The sequence below is a fragment of the Periplaneta americana genome, chromosome 14 (assembly GCF_040183065.1).
Source record: "Periplaneta americana isolate PAMFEO1 chromosome 14, P.americana_PAMFEO1_priV1, whole genome shotgun sequence".
NCBI classification, from domain to species: domain Eukaryota; kingdom Metazoa; phylum Arthropoda; class Insecta; order Blattodea; family Blattidae; genus Periplaneta; species Periplaneta americana.
Window position 1 is genome coordinate 90117882 of NC_091130.1, and position 21349 is coordinate 90139230.

At 34.1% G+C, this 21349-nt stretch overlaps 1 protein-coding gene across 1 annotated transcript in view; it reads right to left on the minus strand.

The window, feature by feature from the left end:
• l(3)80Fj (lethal (3) 80Fj) overlaps positions 1–21349 on the minus strand; it is a 499933-nt gene that overhangs the window by 320460 nt on the left and 158124 nt on the right. The window contains exons 16-18 of the mRNA XM_069845727.1: positions 18927–19319; positions 18034–18200; positions 2570–2682 (exon numbers count right to left, since the gene is read on the minus strand). Coding sequence (XP_069701828.1) covers positions 2570–2682; positions 18034–18200; positions 18927–19319 — 673 coding nt within the window. The remainder of the gene's footprint in view (positions 1–2569; positions 2683–18033; positions 18201–18926; positions 19320–21349) is intronic.

Consider the following 21349-nt stretch of genomic DNA (forward strand, 5'->3'; position numbering starts at 1 on the left):
GTAATATCAGACATAAGAGCATCAAAACAGAAAATTACAATCAGACGTTCAGTGCCTTTTGGATATACCAGGATGTCTGCAGAATCAAGTACAACAAAGGACTTTGCGGAAGAGAGTACATCTGGTGACTCATAAGAACATTCGCATTTCCAGTTCTCCATGTTTCCACTTGTACCTTCTTCAGGGTATGTTGAATATTTGTAATTATTTACCCCTTCCATTATTTGAATTAGTACAACTTTTGTTTTATATTAAAAAATTTAGCCAATTTCGGACAAATAATAATAATAATAATAATAATAATAATAATAATAATAATAATAATAATAATAATAATAAATAATTAATAATATTATTATTATTGTTATTATTATAACATTGTTATCATCATCATCATCATCATCATCATCGAAGAATCACCTCAAAGGAAATGCAGAACATTTTTTTAAATAAAATATTTAGTCTACACGTTTGCATTTATAGATTTCACAGTAGCATCTTTCCCATATGTATTCAAAGTTAATTCAACCCATTTCCATGAGTGCCACTGTCACAACACTCCTTCATGATGACTGCTGCATTTAACATTCGTAAAAAAACAATGTGCTGTTATAGAGTTCCTGTGTTGTGAGAACGAGATAGTAGAAAAAATATTTACAAAAGGTTGAAAATGACAAACCCAAAAAACAGTGTGCAGTGAACTTTTGGAATAGTATGAGATGAGAGGAGATTACTTTCTTGCAAGAATTGTGACAGATAAAACATAATTACACCATTTTGAACTGGAGACGAAGAGGTAAACATGGAGTGGCCATGTGAACTCATCCAAGAAGAATAAATTCAAACCAGCACCTTTGGCAAAAAAGTTATGGCTACTGTGTTTTTTTTATTCAGAAGGACTCTTGGTTGTGGTCATCATGTCACACGGAACCACAATTAATTATGACGCATATGTGGCAAATCTAAAGAAACTTCATGCTCGACTGCATAGTGTTCGACCACATCGGCAGAAGCAGGATGTTTTGTTGTTGCACAACAAAGTCCAGCTGCATGAGTTACTAAATTTTGGACGAGATCAGAAAAGTTGGATGGACAACATTGAAACATCCATCTTACAGCTCTGATCTGGTACTGTGTGATTACCATTTCTTTGGTAAATTGAAGGAATCCCTTTGCAGAACGAAATTTGAAGATAATGACTCTCTAGTGAATGCTGCTAAACAGTGGCTCAAACGTGCAGGTATACAGACCCCAAGTTCCAAAGTGATATAAGGCAATTGAAAGGGATGGGAATTATGTGGAAAAGTTACATTTTGTTCCTAAAGGCTGTATCTAAATTATATTAAAATAGCAAAGCTATAGGATAAAAACTGAATTAAAAAATGTTGTGCACTTCTTTTGAAGTGACTCTCTTAATCAGAATACCGGTAACTTTTTCTGAAGAAGGTAGCAGAACAGCGAGTCAAATAAGTGATAGTAGAGAATGTCCAGAGTACAGGTACAGTTTATACCATCACAGTTAGTAAAATAATTCATATCTTAAGACTTTGCAAGGTCTAATTTGAGACTTGAAATAAAAATAAATATATTCACAGTTGAAAATCTAATTTAGGCTACTAGTGTACATTTTAAAAGTAGTCTAAGAGAAATTACGTTTTCTCAGTATAAATTCATTTAATTAACATTTATTTAAAATTATACTACGTTTACTCACTCATTAAAAATAGGGTCAACATATCTACATAACAAGGATTCTATCTATAACAACCTTATGAAGTTTTATGGAAATCTCTTGGATGAGAGAAATTATTTTTGTATACATTAACACCTATGAATGGGTAATTTCCCTTATCCAAATGCAATCAGACTTCATATACAAAACAAGTATGTAACCAATTTACAAAGTTTCACGAAAATCTGTTACATAGGAGAGGAATAAGTTTTGTATACATTCATTCTTATAAAGGGATAGTTCACCTTGTCCAAACATACTGCAATTATCCTTCGTACACAAAATAAGTATGCTACCTGTACCTAATATACAAAGTTTTATGAAAATCTGTCAGATAAGAAGAGAAGTTATTTTTGTACAGATTCACCTCTATTATAAAGGAATAGTTTTCCTTATCCAAATGAATCAGACTTCTTACAGAAAATAAGTATGGTACTTGTAACTAATATACAATATTTTGTGAAAATCTGCTAAACAGCAGAGAGGTATAGTTCTAGATTCAACCCTAAATGGGTAATTTACCTCATCCATATGTATTATGACTTTGTACACAAAAACAAATATGGTAATTGTAACTAATACACAAGGTTTTGTGAAAATCTGTTAGATAGAAGTTACCAATCTATTCCAGCTAGATTGTCCAATGTACCATGTGCCATGGTTAACTTTGTGTTGAAGTCCTAACTGAGGTTGATGTATCATAAAAATGCTTAACCATCTTAAGTGAAAATTCAACCAATGGTTACACTAACTGAGCTTGATACCTGAGGCCAGTAGTTTCTTAAAAAGCCTTGTATCCAAAAATATCCAAACAAGACACACAATGCAACTACTTACCTATTTTCTTCAGAAACATCAAAACGTGCAACCCATATTCTCCTAATTAATCTCAATGCTTGTTCATAATCTTCTTTCAAAGTTGGAAAAGCACCGACCATAGCAATTAATCCCTGTGACAAATAATTAAAAGTTTAGAAATAATGGATCTTACCAAATTTATTCAGCAAACAATAATTATGAGGATTCATGAAGATGAGCATGATGATGACAATGACGAGCAGAAGAAGAAAAAGCAGGGAGAGAAGAAGGGGAAAAGGAAATCAACAACACTGGGAGTAGTTTGCTGAACAGTTAGAATGTTGGTTTTTAATGTCAAAGAACCAAGTTTGAATCCTAATGAGCAGGAGAAATTTGTGTGGACAAAGACGAGATTACAGGGGAACTGTTTATGAAGTTTCCCCTCGAACTGCACACACTGTCATATCTCCATGGCAGATACACAAATACAAAACATAGCTGTCCATACTATTTTAAGACTACTCTCCTTCAGTATGTGCTGTTGTTCATAATGCAAAATTGCATTAAAGTTAATTTTTTTATATTTGTCTATCTGCTATGGAGATCTATGTGTTCAGTATGAGGAGAGTAACATGAGAGTAACTGTTTCTTCGTTAGATGAGGATTTCTCATTTCCTCTTCTAATTGTGAAACAATGCAATACATGTTTTTTAACGACAAATAATTGAAGTGTTATAAATCACACAGACAAAAGTTACATTACATTTTTTTTTTCAGCATAACAAAATGACGGTTAAAAAAACCTACAAATCACAAAATACATTCCATAATTTTTTTAAATGAAATTACACTCCTCAAAATAAAAAAGTTGTCACAAGTTTGGGTGAGTGTATCGTGAAACACACAATAGGTAGTGAAATATCTTTCTTCCCAAAGTGAAATGCACTCTATGTTCGTGTAGTGAAAATGATTTGTGACCTTTGACAGTTTGAGGTACTACCAGTAGAAGGAATCAAACCAAACACTGCCCAAAACAGAATGGGTGAACATCTTGTTTCTGTCGGTAGGCACACAGTGTAGGTGTGTACAGCCATGACAGGACATGGTCATATTGAGAACAGGGTAAACAGGCATTTGACAGTGGAGGAAGCAAGCCGGGGAGTTACTCTGATTCAAGAAGGGCACTCATAGCGATAAGTAGCCAGACAACTAGAAATAAGTCACAATGCTATTTCCAAATTATGGCAACAGTATAATGAACGACATACAACTACGAAGCCAGGTTCAGGTCATAGAAGAAAAACTACCCCTGCTAAAGAATGTTATTTGTGTCTCCCTGCAATAAGAAACCGCAGGCATAAGGCACGAGAATTCCAAGTGGATTTTCAGAATGCTACAGGACAAAGGGTGAGTGACTAAACAAAACGTAATAGACTGCATGAAAAGAATCTCAGGTGCAGAAGGTCGAAAAAAGTGCCACGCTTAACATGGCGATACAAACAACTGAGACTACGCTTTGCAGACGAACACAAATTGGCAGTTGAGACAATGGAGACGAATCATGTTTTGTGATGAAACCAAGGTTCCTCTGTTTGGTAATGATGCACGTGTTGGTGTGTGGAGACGACTGGGAGAGCGTCATATTGAAGATGTAGTCACTGAAAGAGTTCCTTTTGAAGGAGGGTCACTCATGCTCTGGGGAGGGATTACATTGGACATGAGAACAGAGTCTATAGTGATTCGGAGGAGGACAAATCAGTCTGACAGGTGACCGGTATGTCAATGAAGTTCTTAATTCCCATGTACGACCTGTAGCAGAATGTATGGGAGAAGAGTTTTTACTTGCCCATGACAACGTCCATCCCCATATTTCTCGGCGTGTAAAGATTTTCTTACCCAATACCACATCAACGTTCTGGAGTGGCCTTCCTGCAGTTCGGACCTTAATCCAATAGAACATCTGTGGGATCATCTTAAAAGAAGGGTTCGTAAGCATCCACATCTGCCACAAACACTCCAACAGTTAGAGGAGACTCTAAAAGATAAGTGACAAGGAATTCCACAACCTAACATTGGCAGGCTAATCAGAAGTATGCCAAATCGCTGTGCTGCCATAATTCGAGAAAGAAGAGGAAACACATTACTGAAACTGAATAAAGAACAAAAGAAAACATTTTTGTTTTACAATGTTTACAAATTTCATTTTCATTTTAGACACCTTCAATTGAATTTGTTCTTAACATGAGGACTATACGTTTGATTTGAGTTTTTTTGTTGTAGAATTTAGCAATAAACTACGAGGTATATTTCTGTTAATACATTTTGTACAAATTATTTTCTGTACTAGAAATATAACAATCGAAAAACATGACAACTTTTTTTATTTTGAGGAGTGTATAAATATCTTATCAATTTCATCTATCATAGTGCTGATACTTATAATAGATAGTCTTCAATAGCAGTGACTACAGACTTGAGGAAAAAAAAAAGTATTAAAACTAGTCAGTTCCACTTTGAGGGTTTACACTAGAAATCACATGCTGAGGTTACTGAAAGCCTTTTGGGAAGGTTGTCTTCCCCACTTACACATCAAATAATATTTTGTTGCAGTGAGATTATGCACAGTAAACAGATATTCAACTCATCTGCCAGTTTCATTATTAATCCGATAGTACCACAATACCCGAGTCACAATCCCTGTCACTATTGTCGTCAGAAGAACCTAATATTAACAAGACATACATGTTGGTACTAAGTGAAAAGGCACAGTACCGAAGTTTCTCATAAATTTAGCACATAAGCGTATCTGTTTGCAAATTTTTCTTGGCACAATGCGAGGATGGCACAATAATAGCAGGTGCTGTTTGAGTGCTGACTGTAGTATATTTATTTTCTTTCCATACATTCATTTATATAAACAAAAATTGTTATTTAATTTATGTTAAATTTTATAAATAAGCAAGCATAGAATTTATATCCTTCTTGAAATACCATTCCTGGTTCTGGTTTAAAACATAAAAAAAATTCCAGCTTTAACATGAAACAGTTTATTATTGATTAACTTCAATGTAAGTAATAAATGCAATATATGTATTCACCAATATTCAGATTTGATTTAATTTTTATAATTTTTTCATCACACAACATAAAAAAATCTCTCTCTCCACTTATTAAAAATGATGGATTAACATTGTTAATAAGTTTGTGTTCCCTGCAAATGAGTAACGCATAAATAATATCATTGTAATATTTTTAAGTAATAGCATCATTAATATCAACTGAATTATGAACATTTTGTTGTTTACGAAATCATAATAAAATTGTTTTTGCCATCTGAAGTTCTTCTAGGTCTAGAAAGTATTTTCGTTAATAAATCAAATTGGCCTTTATTGACTCCCTCTTTTCAATTTATTCCTTCTTCTACATTTGTTAATCTCGTATTTTTTAAATCTTTATGCCCACTTCTATTCAATGCTATTAGGAATCTTATTCCACGTTCTGGACATTTAATTACAAAAAAATTATGGCAAAAAGCATTCGATTCTTGAGATAAACTTTCACATAAAGGGAAAGGGGTAAGAGTATTTAAAAATGACACTAAAACGAATTTTTGGACAAATGGACAAAGACCATTAAATATCTTGTAATATGGCTGCAGTGAGATCAGTGCAGAAATGATAAACACTACAACATTCTGTGGATTTCCAGGATGTGAGAAGATTGCAACATTAGGCCATGTGCAGGGTTGCTGTCCAAAAAGGCAGTTAGTTATTAAGAAATTCACGTCATCATAAAGTTAGATCAACTACAGCATCTTCACTACGTAAATCAAAATTTAAAGTTTATGAAGAAGTATAATGATGCTCCAAAGATGCAAACAACAGACACATCGCCATAATGGTATCAAGAGACAGGAGAAAAGGGCATTGATATTAGATCTAACAGTCCCTTTTTTATGTACAATACATATATTACTCATATAAAAATTATTTTTGACAATAATTATTCTTTTATCCTAACCTAGCCTAATAAAGAATTTTTCCAAGTTGTTTGGTACTTTTATTTTTCTATACAGGTTGGCTATATGATTCAGTAGTCTCCACAGAATTTTTTGTGGTATGCTCTAGTAAACTGTCAACTCCCGTAGAAAATAGTCATAAATGATCCAAATCTCTCGACATGTGGCAGTGGCTTTCAGTCACAGGAGCATTTCCTTAGCCTCCACTTTCATTTCCACTTCCAATGAATCCAGCCTTCCTAAAGCAACTGACAACAGTTTCCTTGGTGATCGAGTTCTATGCCTTTGCAAGCATAGACACTGCCCCAAATAATCTATACTAATAATAAATCTGTAGCCGAAATTTTTCTGGTAATTTTCGATTTTCCAAAAATAATTGGTCCTAACATATATAATTAACCACCCTGAAACCGAAAATCGCTTTTTTGAAATTTTTGTTTGTATGTCTGTCTGTCTGTCTGTTTGTTACCTTTCCATGTGATAATGGCTGAACGGATTTCGATGAAAATTGGAATATAAATTAAGTTCGTTGTAACTTAGATTTTAGACTATATGGCATTCAAAATACATTATTTAAAAGGGGGGTCATAAGGGGGCCTGAATTAAATAAATCGAAATATCTCGCTTATTATTGATTTTTGTGAAAAATGTTACATAACAAAAGTTTCTTTAAAAGTAATTTGCGATAAGTTTTATTCCTCGAAAAATTTTGATAGGACTGATATTTAATGAGATAAATGAGTTTCAAAATTAAAATAACTGCCATCTAAGGCCGTGTAATGAATTAAAAAAACAAATGACTTCATCTATAAGGAGCCTTGGACAGCAACAATCGAAAGCTATGAAAGATAGCCTACAGAGAATGTTTCTGTGTTTGTATGAAGTAATATCGGAAGCTAAATTAACCGATTTGTATAATTAATTATTATTTCACCATTGGAAAGTGTAGTTTCTCTAGATGGACATAATGCTATAATGTTATTACAGTAACTTATAATATAATATAATATAATATAATATAATATAATATAATATGATACAATATAATATAATATAATATAATATAATATAATATAATATAATATAATATAATATAATATAATATAATATAATATAATATAATATAATATAATATAATATAATTTATTTGAAGGATTCACAACCATAGTGGGCCAAGCACCATTTACTGAATACATAGAAAACAAGGGTTAAAATTAAGTTATTACCATAATTCAATGGAAACCTATAACAAGTAAAATAAAATATACACATTAAATCTAAATGATGTCAATCTTCATTAAACTATGGTTGCATGTAATAAAAATTAAGAAACAGGTTAAAGGAATTGTCATTGCACCAAATGAGTGTCTCTGGACCAAAATGATCGCATTTTAATTATTTGGATGCAATTTAAATTAAATAACATATTAAACGATTTATCCTTCTATCAAACACGAATGTTCCCTGGATCAAACGTCCTATTTTAATTATGTAATTACTTTATATTTATTTCTAACGGGTGCAGCAGAGCGCACGGGTACGGCTAGTGATAATTTATAATTGTCTTGACAGGAATTCAGTCTCTGCAGCGAATTCAGAACAAAGCTCTTGCAGAACTTTTGTTTAAGGACTCTAATAAGAACCATGAAAGTCATTAGGTTTTTAATTGTATTGTATTATATTGCATTTATTTACATTCCATGGTATTCGTACATCGCTTCACGACTAGAATATGGAACACGTTAAAAAAATTTTTATTAGTACTACAAAATCTTAATTCATAGTCACAGCCTAGTTGAAATATATACAGAAGGGACTGATAATATACCAAATGGTTTTTAATATACAATACAAAGGGTTAGTATTGATATTTAATACAAGACACAAATATTCATGCAGTGTTGTTGAATGTCATAAATCTATCTACAGAATAGAAGACGTGAGAAATTAAGTAGTCTTAAAAACAACTGATGCTCTCTAGCAAGATTCATGTTGGTATAGAACCTGTTGATATACAGATGGTATCCTTTCTCTTGTGTTGCGTTTTGAACCTTGGTAATGAGTTCCAAAACAATTCTGCTTGTAAATGTGAGTTCTGGGTACACCAAAGACCCATAATAGGGTATCAATCCATAAACATATCCATTTGTGGATTGTACATCTTGAACACCACACGACCCTTGAAATTTACTATTGGCTCATCAGCAGACAAATATTACATTGGATTATAAAATTCTAAAAATCTTGAATCCACGTATTCTATAACGTTCTTTACTTTACTGGCAAGGGACTGCATTTGTCTATCTGGAGTTCCGTTCATGGGAGGGGGAGAGATGTGAAGGCCCCAATATATATGCAAATATCTTTTTTTCGAAGATATGTCTTTGTAGAATCAAGAGAAATCGAGCCATTATTCGGAGAAAAAACCTTTCATGGAACATTTGACATGTCTTGCCATATTCAATAACACACCATGAAATGCCATAAGCTCCTCTGATGTGACCTCTTTCCACCCGATCCAAATATAAATCTTCTTCAGAGGCATGGCTTTGTTTATTTTTTCTCATGTGTATCTTTCTTTCACCAACTATTTCTTTCAACAAAGTTTCACTAAAAAATAACTGAAAAAATTCACATGGATTAGTGGGATTATTTCCGTTTCTAGGTGGTTTATAGCCTGGTGACCCACAAAATGCATATTTACTAAAGTCAAGATCATCGCTCCAGAGAGCCCAATCATCATTATCATGATCATCGTCACTATCACCATTATAGTTTTCGTCATTACTATCAATCACAGTACCACCTTCATTATCAATAGTCATTAGAAGCACTTATGCCAACAACACTTCCACCTGCATCATCATCACCAGAATCATCACTACTATCACGAAACTCAGAATGATATAATATTTTGTAAGGTTCAATTATGTCAATATCCAAATCTCCACTGCATTCACTGTAAGAATCGGAGGAGTCATCACACAGTTTCTTGTGAATCTGTTTGTTGCTCAACACGTTCTTGCCTGTAGATGCCATTGCACTAAACCTACACACTGATAACTCTATTAAATTTACGACTATTATACAATGCAGAAATCATCGTTTGAACACCACTTGAGTAACACTACCGCACACTCTACTCTAACACAATTATTGTCCTGCAGCTACACTACAGTTTGTTTATAAGCTTCGCGAGAAGTGTGTCGGATGCTGTCCAACACGGGACCACAATGTGGAAATTCCAGTGTCGGGTGTCATCCAACATGGGACTGGAAAGGATTAAACTTTATTTTAAATATTTCAAACAATAACCCCTGAAATTAATGACATTATTTACGGTTCACCCCATATTATATATTTTACATTTTTAAGTAGAGTATGATATGGTTCTATGTCCAGATTATAGACTTTTAAAAATATATTATTAAATTAACTAACAGAAATGCTTTCTGATGATGAAACATCAGACGGAGTATAATATGATCTAATTAGATCAAAATCTTCACTTATAGATTTATATGAACTCTTATTTCAATCGTGTTCTTTTGAGAAGAGAGCTACTACTACTGCTTTCAATTTCATTTTGACATGACAATCTCACATTAGCAGGTACACACACTCACACAAAAAATGACTGGTCGTATTTTCTGAATTCAGTGACAAATGGCACAGTTATCATAAATTTAACATGCATATAAAGCACAATAATACAATTAAAACTAATTATGTGTCTGGAGATATAACTTACTCAGAAACCTTCAACAAATGGGAATTCATGGAAATAAAATGCTATGTTGGATTACTGAATTTTGTGGTGTTTGGTCAGAACATGATAACTCCAAAAAATGGCCTTTTTTAGCTGAAAGCACAGTCCTTATAAAAAAAACAGTTCTCTGTTGTTTGGTATCTCAGTCATATCTCCACCTAATCTTATGTTATTTTCATTCACATTTGTATGTGAACGAGAATTATGATTTGTATATGCGTATGATGTGAATGTTAGGAGAAAATCCACAAATGATTAGGGAAAACACGGAAATTTTACTTGAAGCAATTAAAGCGATATGTTTAGAAGTAAATCCCGAAAAGACAAAGTATATGATTATGTCTCGTGACCAGAATATTGTACGAAATGGAAACATAAAAATTGGAGATTTATCCTTCGAAGAGGTGGAAAAATTCAAATATCTTGGAGCAACAGTAACAAATATAAATGACACTCAGGAGGAAACTAAACACAGAATAATATGGAAAATGCGTTATTATTCGGTTGAGAAGCTTCTGTCATCTAGTCTACTGTCAACAAATCTGAAAATTAGAATTTATAAAACAGTTATATTACTGGTTGCTCTGTATGGTTGTGAAACTTGGATTCTCACGTTGAGAGAGGAACAGAGATTAAGGGTATTTGAGAATAAGGTTCTTAGGAAAATATTTGAGGCTAAGAGGGATGATGTTATAGGAGAATGGAGAAGGTTACACAACGGAGAACTGCATGCATTGTATTCTTCACCTGACATAATTAGGAACATTAAAGCCAGACGTTTGAGATGGGCAGGGCATGTAGCATGTATGGGCGAATCTAGAAATGCATATAGAGTGTTAGTTGGGAGACCGGAGGGAAAAATATCTTTGGTGGGGCCAAGACGTAGATGGGAGGATAATATTAAAATGGATTTGAGGGAGGTGGGATATGATGATAGAGACTGGATTAATCTGGATTAATCTTGCTCAGGATAGAGACCAATGGAGGGCTTATGTGAGGGCGGCAATGAACCTGCGGGTTCCTTAAAAGCCATTTGTAAGTAAGTAAGTGCAGGAAAAGTGAAAATAAAAATGCTTGTATCTCAAAACACGTATTTTGGAGTTACCATGTTTTAATCAAACACCACAGAATTTATAACACAAAGATGTCGTGTTACTAGTTATGGAAGAGCAACCTTCAAATATAAACAGATCCATCTAGGTTTACCTCAAGGAGTGGATCTTAGTACAACATTGTTTAACATCTATATCAATGATCTTCCAAAACATTTAGAAAAATGTGAACTAAAAACAGCTCTTTTTGGTGATGATTTGGCTATTTGGAGTTCACAAAAAGCTGATGAAATAAAAAAAATTGGAGACAGCTTTACAAACAGCTTTACAACAAGTAAGTTAATTATGTACAAATAATTTAATGACTGTAAATACAGCCAAAACTAATTTCCAATTATGTTCCTTAAGGTCAACTCCAGTTGAAATTAACTTGTGTTGTAAAGATATTAATTTACAAAAAAATGTAAAATACTTGGGAGTACATTTTCGTACAAAAACTGATCTGGAAAAATCTTGTAAATGAGAAAGCACTAAATAGATTTAAAATACTAAAAAGATTATCAGGTACTAAATGGGGAAACTCTAGAACAACACTGAATACAACTTATGTGTATGTAAAACCAGTTTTAAAATATTGTGGTGAAATATTAATATTATCATTCAAAACAAAGAATTACTTGAATGCACTTGATCGAAGTTATTGATTACTCATTGGGGCTAAAGGGACCATCACAAAAAGATTCGCGCATTTTTGCAAACAGTTTGATCTAGGAAAAACTTTTGTTACTGAAGTGCGAGTATCTCTATCTGCAGTGAAGGGATCTATAAAATTTCTAAGAAACAATCTCTACACTTGAATAGACTGATCTCTTTCATAAAGCGATCTGCTCATTCTTAAGTTGGTTCCTGCAACTAGTGCTGAATAGATGACTGCAATCACCTGATAAATAGACACTAGGAAGAAATGATGTTTCTTCTGGAATTAATAATAATATTTTGTTTAATAATTTTCAGTTATTTATAACTGTATTATTTCTTTTTCTTTTCCTTCTCCATTGTTTCTCTTTTTACATTATAATTATTTACCTATCATTTATTAAAAAAAAAACAATTTTATGGTAAGCTTTGTTTTTTAGGCAGCCTTCACTTGGAAGCTGAATAAATAAAGTTTATTCAAAATAAAATACTGTAGCTTTATGACTGATAACAAGTGCAGTTAAAACTACACCAGTTATATTATTACAAGCTATAACAGTCAACAAACCAATTACAGTCAAACTTCATTTATACTTTTTTATGGGGTCTGAAGAAAAAATGCATAAGTGAGAAAAACGTTAAAATGGCATTTAATTACTTTTGAGATAGCATTAACATGTGAACATTGTACAAAAAAAAAAAGTCAGATAGAAACACTTTCTCTTTCTTCCAATTAATGGAATTCAAAAAACCAAATAAAAAGTAGGAACCTTCTCGTCATATTAGGTTGAGTCTACTGTCAAAACATTTTAAGTTTGGAGGGGAGTTAGGATAGTTGTATTCAATGCGGTCACAGCTTTGGACTGGATTCTCATTGTTTAAAATGTTCCATTTAAATTCCTTCTGCACACACTTCTTTCCCTTCTTTTGAATTGATTCTCCCACTGGACACTGGCACTAGCACTTGTAGAGACAAGAATGGGCAGCTTCGAATTTCCAGGGATTTCAAAGCCAGCCATATCTTAACAATGAACACATATTGTACTGTATTTAAGTGCAGAAGACACAGCCCTGCAGTATATATTGACTACACCCCAACTCTGGCTACTAGCAACAGGCATCTATAATGAACACCGATCAAAATACCCCACATTTCTCGTGAAAAACAACAACTGAATAGACTACAGTGGACTATAGTGGACTTTATGTTGTCAGCAAACAGCTGGATACATTAAGCAGATTGACTGATAAGTGATTATAATACCCACGAATACTGTGTTGCTGTGTGGAGTGGAAATACCCATTGTTGACGGGAGTGTTCAAATTAAATTATAGAAAGTGATTATTGTTGTGACAATAAAAGTTTCATTATTGTTTGAATTAAAACTAACAATATCCATTAAGTGGAGTGAGGAGAAAGATCCAGAGAAGTCTGGATAGCCGTTATCTTCTAGACATCTGTCGACCGACAGCGAACTCTCCAGAAACTATGGCTTAGTTATAAATACAATGCGCAAGTGAACGTGAGTCAGTCAATCAGTCAGTCAATAAGCCAGTGTTGTTACAGGCAGATTTGGACAGTAAGCGAGTTAGTCTTGTGTAGCAGTGAAGCCAGCTTCGAGACCAGAGCGAGACTTGAGTTGTGTCCATAACTGTGGAGCCTGAAGCCCGGAGTTCGAGTGCAGTGGACTGCAGTTGGTGGACCTGAGTTCGAAGTTCAGCGGCTCGTCTCTGAAGGTCTGGGGTTCGAGATTCTGTGAACGCGAGTGACTGAGCTAGAAGAACTAGCCAAGACAAACGAGCTGTGAACTGAGAACTGACAGTTCTGTGTTGTAAATAGTGCTTTGTGAATATTAGTTAAGATTAACAGTTCATTGTTGTTCGTAATAGTCCAAGTAAATTGTCACTGTCGTCTGTGGAGTGCACTAACGAATACTGTGTTACTGTGTGGAAAGCAAATCCCATTGTTGACGGGAGTGAAATTAAATTGTAGAAAGTGAAGAGTTATTGTTGACATAACAAAATTACATTGTTGTTCAGTATAAAAATTTACACTATTAGTGAGGAATCTCAGAGAATCTATTGGAGTTGTTTTGATTCCACCAGTAATGAGCCTGAGAACTTGGTTTTGAACATGTTCTATTTCGTTTATGAAAGGTGAAGTAAATAAAATTTCTCCACAGTATGTCAGCACTGGCTGTATAAACATTTTGTATGTAGTAGTCTAAGTATTTCTAGAGTATCCCCATTTCTTTTCAGAAGGGAGAATCTTTTACGAGCTTTTTCAGAAATGTATTTCAAATGGTTGCCCCATGTTAACTTACTGTCGAAAATAACTCCAAGATATTTGATTTATAATCCTAGGAAGGTGCTGGCCATTGTATTGGATATTGAATTCTCTTTCTTTTTTACCAAGTGAAAATATTTGGTAGTTACTTTTGCTTAAACTGAGTGTCATCAAATTTGATGTGTTCCATTCATGTATTTGATTTAGACCTTTAAGAGCAGAATTTTGGATTTTGTCTCTATGTCTGTGAGATCCGGAAGTCACAAAACTATATCATCTGCAAATAGTGCTGTTTTCATGTTTGATTCCTCTAATAGGCAGGGTAAGTCATTTATATAAATATTGAATAAAGTTGTACTGAGGACAGCGCCCTGAGGTAGACCTCGATATGTTTGTTTGTAACTAGAAAGTGAGTTATTGAATTCAGTAGCAATGAATCTTTGACTAAGCAATTCTGATATTCATTTAAACATATTGCTGAAGATAACTAATTTCTGAGGTTTTAGTAATAATTTCCCAAACATAGTCATATGCTAATTGAAAGTCAATAAATATTGTCAAGGAATCTTCTTTCTTGTTAAAATTGTCTTTTATTTCTTGGCCGAGGCGTATGACTTGTTCATTAGTAGAGTGTAGTTGTCGTAAACTGGCTAGCTGTCTTGGTGATAAAAGATTTTGAGATTCTAAATACCAAGTTAATCTGTTGGAGATCATTGACTCCATAGTTTTTTGCTGTCATGCTTAATAATGCTATTGGTCGATAAAATAATATTAACATCATGAGCAGGTTTCCCTTTTTTTGTGAATTGGTACAATGATTGCTTTTTTCCAAGCTGCAGGAATTGAGGTGTTTCATGATAAATTGAAAATGGATAAAAGTACAGACTTGGCCTTTTCCCCCAGATGTTTAAAAAGTTGTGAATGAATGTTGTCAGGATCAGGAGATCTCTTGGTTTTTAAATTTTGTATAGCTATAGTCAGGGGCGAATGCTGGTCACGAAAGTTAGGCTTGCTCTTTTATTGATGGGGGAAGATGGGAGGATATAATTCATCTGGTTTGCAGACTTTTCGTGTCTTGTAATAGACAATGTTAAAGTATTTAAACTGTCAAAGCCACTTTTACACCATACACCGTTATCTGTAGAAAATAACAAACACGGCCAACAAAACAGTTTATTCAGTTTTTTCGATCCTGCCAACCAATGCGTATTGTGCGTATTGTTGTATTGAGATGTACTGAACGAGCGCACATATTCTCTATTTTTCTCCGTATGCTGTCTTTTTAAATTTGGGAGCTCTGGACATGGTCTGCCGTTCTTTATAATGTCGGTCTTCTCTTGAATAGTCCTCCGGGAAAATAGATTTGATAATAAAGTTTCAATAACACACATTTCCGAACTCATTGCAACACTTCAAATTAACGTTTAAGAACTAATAATACATGCAGCAGCTAACATATGCATTCCGCTCATAAAATTACATTACACTCGCAAATCACAGCACATTCACTGGTAAAAACTGCTGCCAATCAGTGTTGCCAACTCGATTCTTAAACATCCGCTGTGAAGCCTTGCAGAAACCGCTAAATTGCTATATTGTCAATGTCAAATTATATTATTTTGCCGCTGTAAGTGCTAAAAATACCCCCTAAATCCCTAGATCAGCAATACAAGTTTCATAAATTTTACCCGCTAAACTAACGCCGAAAAACGCTAGATTTAGCGGGAAAACTGCTGAATTGGCGGCAACACTGCTGCTATCTGTGTAACGTTAAATATAGTCGTCGGTGTAGCTCTCGGACCAGAGCTTCATACAGCATATAACAGAAGCATGTGCGACTGGGACGGATTAGGAGAAAGGCACTTGCGCGTGCATCACATTCTCGCTGTTTCTACGTCTTTCCTGTAGCTCAGAGAAACGAGCAAGCGTTGCGATCTTGCGGTGCGCAACCTGCGGATGGTATTATGCCTAGACATTATTACAAAAATCAAAATAAATTTTAATGTACGTAATCCCATTTTGAGAAATACACATTCTACGAAAATATTGGGCTTGCGCAGCAAGCATAGCATGCCCGGAGAAATCGCCCCTGGCTATAGTTAATTCCTTGGAAGTAAAATTTTGATGAAATATTTCGGGTTTTGTGATATTACTAGTATTATTGTTTTTATTACTTTTATGTAATTCTCTTTTGATAAATTTGTCGGTTTTTTTATATTGAGATGTAATCTGTGAGAGTTTCAGTAGTGTTTATTAAATGCATTTGCTATATCTCTACTCTCTGTTAGTGTTTTGTTATTATGAATAATAGGTTGGCTAATATTTTCTTGTGTATTGGAAATATTCTTCAGAAATTTATATGTCTTAGCACTATCAGTTCTGTAATTAATATTTTCAATAAATGTATTAAAACTGTTCTTTTTTGTTGTTATGATTGCTTTTTTAAGAATGGGAGTCTTCTTCCTCCAATCTTGAGTATCTTCTGGTGTTTTGCTTTGTTCTGCTTTGGTTCTTGCTTTATCTCTATCTTGTTTCAATAAATTCAGGTTTTCTGTCCAATATGGGGTGTATTTTTTGGTTTGCCTCATGGGATGTGCTTTTTTTTTTTTTAATTTTAAGAATAGATTGAAAGAAATATTTGTTCAATCTATCTGAGTTTGTATTTTCCCATTAGTGGTGTGTTGAGCTTGAGGTGTTCGTCTAGTTCTGCTGTAAATAGTTTCCAATCTGCTTTCTTAAAATTCCATGTACTTTTCTATTAGTTCAACATACCTTACCATTAACCTTCTTGCAGAAAGTTGAATGATATTGAATAAAAACTGAAACTTATCTGTGATGGTATATTTACCACAAAAAACGTCACAAGAGCTACATAAGCTTCCAACAGACTTAAGGCTGAAGCAAAAACAAAACTCACGCATTTCAGCCCAATCAGCCATGATGAAATGAAAATTTCTCATCCATCTATGAAAATTGTTGAATCTATCGGAGCACTACTTGATCCCCTGAATGCTACAAAAAGCATATCTCCAAATGAATTGCTGGCAATGAAGAAAAATGCGCCATTTATCCAGAAATTAGAACCTCAACTCTTCTCAGAGGCCCACATTTGTTTCCATAATTTGGTGAAGGAAGAGCTTGCCAAGAATGATTGTGTTGATGTCAACATTGGTAGCTTCTAAATGCAATGAAACTATTGTTGGTGAGCTTTTAAGTGGAATGAAATTGTCTTATAATGATTGTGGCAACCATTGCCACCCTAAGGAGCATGATACCCAATGTCAAATGTTGAAGCAGAAAGATAGTTTTTAAATTACAACCTGGTAGTGAGTAGGAGGTTGACAGCTGTGAATGCAGAAACACTTACCATGATTGCATTCGAATAAGGTAAATATTTTAATGTAGCATAATTTAATCTACTATTATGGTCACCAGTAAGAAGAAAGGTTAGATTAAGAAGTGCGTTAGCAGTTCATCAGTCTGTATTGAGTATGGCACCAAAAATAAAAACAAAACCACATCTTGCATTTTAAATACCGTATCGAATTAAAAAACAAATGCAAACAACTATAGCAATTGTCTATCAGCTAATGGTGTGCTTCAACTGACTACTGTAGACATTCCTATTTGAATTCCATTAGAAAATATTCCTCCATATAATAATATTAAATTACTACTCACTCGAAGAGCTGCATCCCGTACCACTGCAGATGGATTCTGCAATGCTGCAAGCAAACTGTCAACTTCATCTGCACTTGCACGTGCACAGCCTATTGTTCCAGAACCTGATGTCGCTACATCAAGCAGAGCAGATCCAGCTTGTTGTTGGATACGCCCTCCAGTACGACCTACAGAAAGATAAAAATTTGTTGGCTTAACCATTCGTGTAAATTTCTAAATCAACTAAAAATGATTAGGCTACAATACAAAACAAATGTTATAACGTGTAAGTGAAAGGTAGAAGTATGTAGACTTATAACACATGAACTACAATGTTCATTTCTTTAGTCTGAAGAGTGCTGACAAAGTAGTGTTATGTTGCAAATCACTTATTCAGACATTTTCATGTTATCAGTATCCTTGCTATATGTCGAAAAAGTAGTTTTCAATATGGTATCTTTCTGTTCATCTGTGTAAAGTCTTTCCTCTTAATTGGTGAAAGTTCTTTACAAATAGTAGTTATTTGTTTAAAAACATTGTTGGTTTTCTCTCTTACTCTCTTATACGGGAGGGAGGGAGGGAGAGAGAGATGAGAGAGGTATGGAGAGGGGAAGAGAGAAGGGGGGCAGAGAGGGAGAGAGGGGGGAGAGAGATAGAGAGAGACCTAAACATGTACAGGACATATGTTACTCAGAAGAATTTTGTTCAGAATTTTTATTTCTAAAAAACTGAACTACTTTCTACATCACTATGGTACAGTTCTGTATGTACTACGTTATTTTGAACTGAGACAGAACTGTTAGATTCGAGAAGAAACACAAATTTATCATTCATGTTACTTAGTAACAATATATTACAATTAAGAATCTGAATTCAGAAGGCACACTTTAATTATTAAATTAAATGTAACGTACTTATCATTTCTATGAGAAGTTCGAACATTTGCTTTCGTGGAAGCAAGTTAGGATGATAAAGGTCGTTTCCTTGGTCATCTTCTCCACCTCCTCTCATCTGCGCATGTTCAGAAATGATTTGAAGGCAGCAAGTTACTAAAGCATCATCTGTCTTTGCCAATGTGGACAACAGAGCAGAACGTAATAAAGGGAAAACATAACAAAACGCAGGAGCAGTAAGATGCGACCCTGATGTGTCAGGATTCATAGCAATTCGTCGAGGTCTCACTGTTGCCTTATGTAGTGTTGTGATGGTGCGATTCACAGCTATGCTTAACTCTTCATCTTCCCATTGTCCATCAAGATCACAACATGGAGCCTGAAGTCTTAAAGTCACATGTCCAATAAGATCACCTATATAAAAAAACATATATATAAAATCCATGCAATCATAAAATGTAGTAGAATACATAATACAACTTGAAGATCTAATTAGATTGCATCTAATACATGCATCATGCAATAATACACTGGTCTGCGTTTCAAAACTTTTTTTCTGAGGTCAAGGATTTTATAACTGATCTTTTATGTTCCTTGCATGCTGAATTCAAAAATATAACTCATTTCGCTCAACCAGGTCAGGTTTTTTTACTAACTGAGTTTTCAGTCAGTATGTATTACAAAAATAAATCATAAAACAGGTAAGAGATAATGATGTTTACCACTATGAAACAGACTCAAATTCATATCATATGTACATTAATATGATACAGTACATAAATAGAGTTAATGTGGAAAAAAGGACCTTTTCAAGAAATTTCATTCGTATTTCAAACCTTGAAAATCACACTTGAGATGCAGGCCATAGTTTGCAACTCTGAATAGTGGCAACTTAGTAGGAGACAGATAGAGGATAAAATTACCTTCTTTCTTGCAGCACCATGTAGTTTGGCTTAAGCTTTCTCAGTGATAAGATTGATTTAATGAACGTTCTTACAAAATGAATAGAAATAAATCATCCAGACTAATTTAGCTACATTTATGGTAAAGTCACAACGTAAGATCGAAAATTTAAAATCACTCCTTTTGTGAGGAAAATGTTTCATGCCTACTTTAGTGTTAAAATTGGTGATCAGGACAAACCTTTCGCACCTCATGTGTGCTGCACTATGTTAACGCATCTCGGAAGCAAGACCTAGCCTGAAACCAGGTTCACACACCGTTCTGTCAAAAGCTCTCGTGGATCCTCAAATTCTACCTCCATCACTAAACATCAAATTTGGCCTAATGAAAAATTTTGTCAAGACACTCAACAAATAAAGTAGAGCTCTTGCTTTCCTAAGTCAGAAGTTCCCATGTGTCAGTAAGGGTAAACTAAGAGCAAATATTTTTTATGGTCCTAAAATCAGGGAGCTTATGAATGATGCCAAATTCGATAATAATAAACAGAATAAAGAGAGGAATGCCTTGCTCGCATTGAAGTCTATTATTACGAACTTTCTAGGCAACCATAGGAACCCAGAGTACAAACATGCCATTGAACTCCTGCACAGTTATCAGACTCTTGGTGCATGTATGTTCATAAAGATGCACTTCCTCAGCTCGTATTTACATTACTTTCCTGAAAATTATGGGAAATACAGAGAGGAGCAATGCGAGAGTTTTCACTGAAACATTCGAGTGAAGAAAGAGAGGTACTAGGGTCGTTGGGATGTGAACATGCTTGCAGACTATTGCTGGTACATCAAGAGGGATGTTCCAGACGTAAAACACACAAGAAAGTCCTTGAAAAGGTTCTTTCTTCCACAATAATAATGTTCGTGTTTCATTCCATATACAAATTTTACTATTTATGTAATATAAGTCTGATTTGAAACCATAACTAGTATAGTTTCATAACTATAAGATACAATTGAGGACCGTTTTTGCAAAACTTGCTAACTGTAAAAACTAAATTTTATAGGAGGCACAAAAAACTGAAATAATTGCAAGTTTTGCTATAACTCTCACTTAGCGGAAAGCAAGTTTGGAAAAACGATCACACTTTAACGCATTACTGTGAAGGAAATAATAGGTTTTTCCTAAGAAGCCTTTAACATCATGTAGAGGCCTGTCTTATGTTAACTAATCCACCAAAATCTCAATTTTGAAAATTTTGCAGTTAGCAAGTTTTGCAAAAGCGGTCCTCAATTTATTTCTGAAATATCATCTTTTTGAAAGATTCGATAGCAAAAAAAGTCTGAGCTGATTGAGCAAACTGAGTCATATTTCTGAACTCAGCATGCACTAAATATGAAAGAACAGTTAGAAAAATAAGTTTGAAGGTCATATTAAGATTATATTGTATACTGTTGCGACTTAGAGCCATGCTAATGCTCTTTTAAAATGAGCATGCATGTTTTGTAATGTGTATATGTGTTCACTCATTGTGTTGCAATCACCTG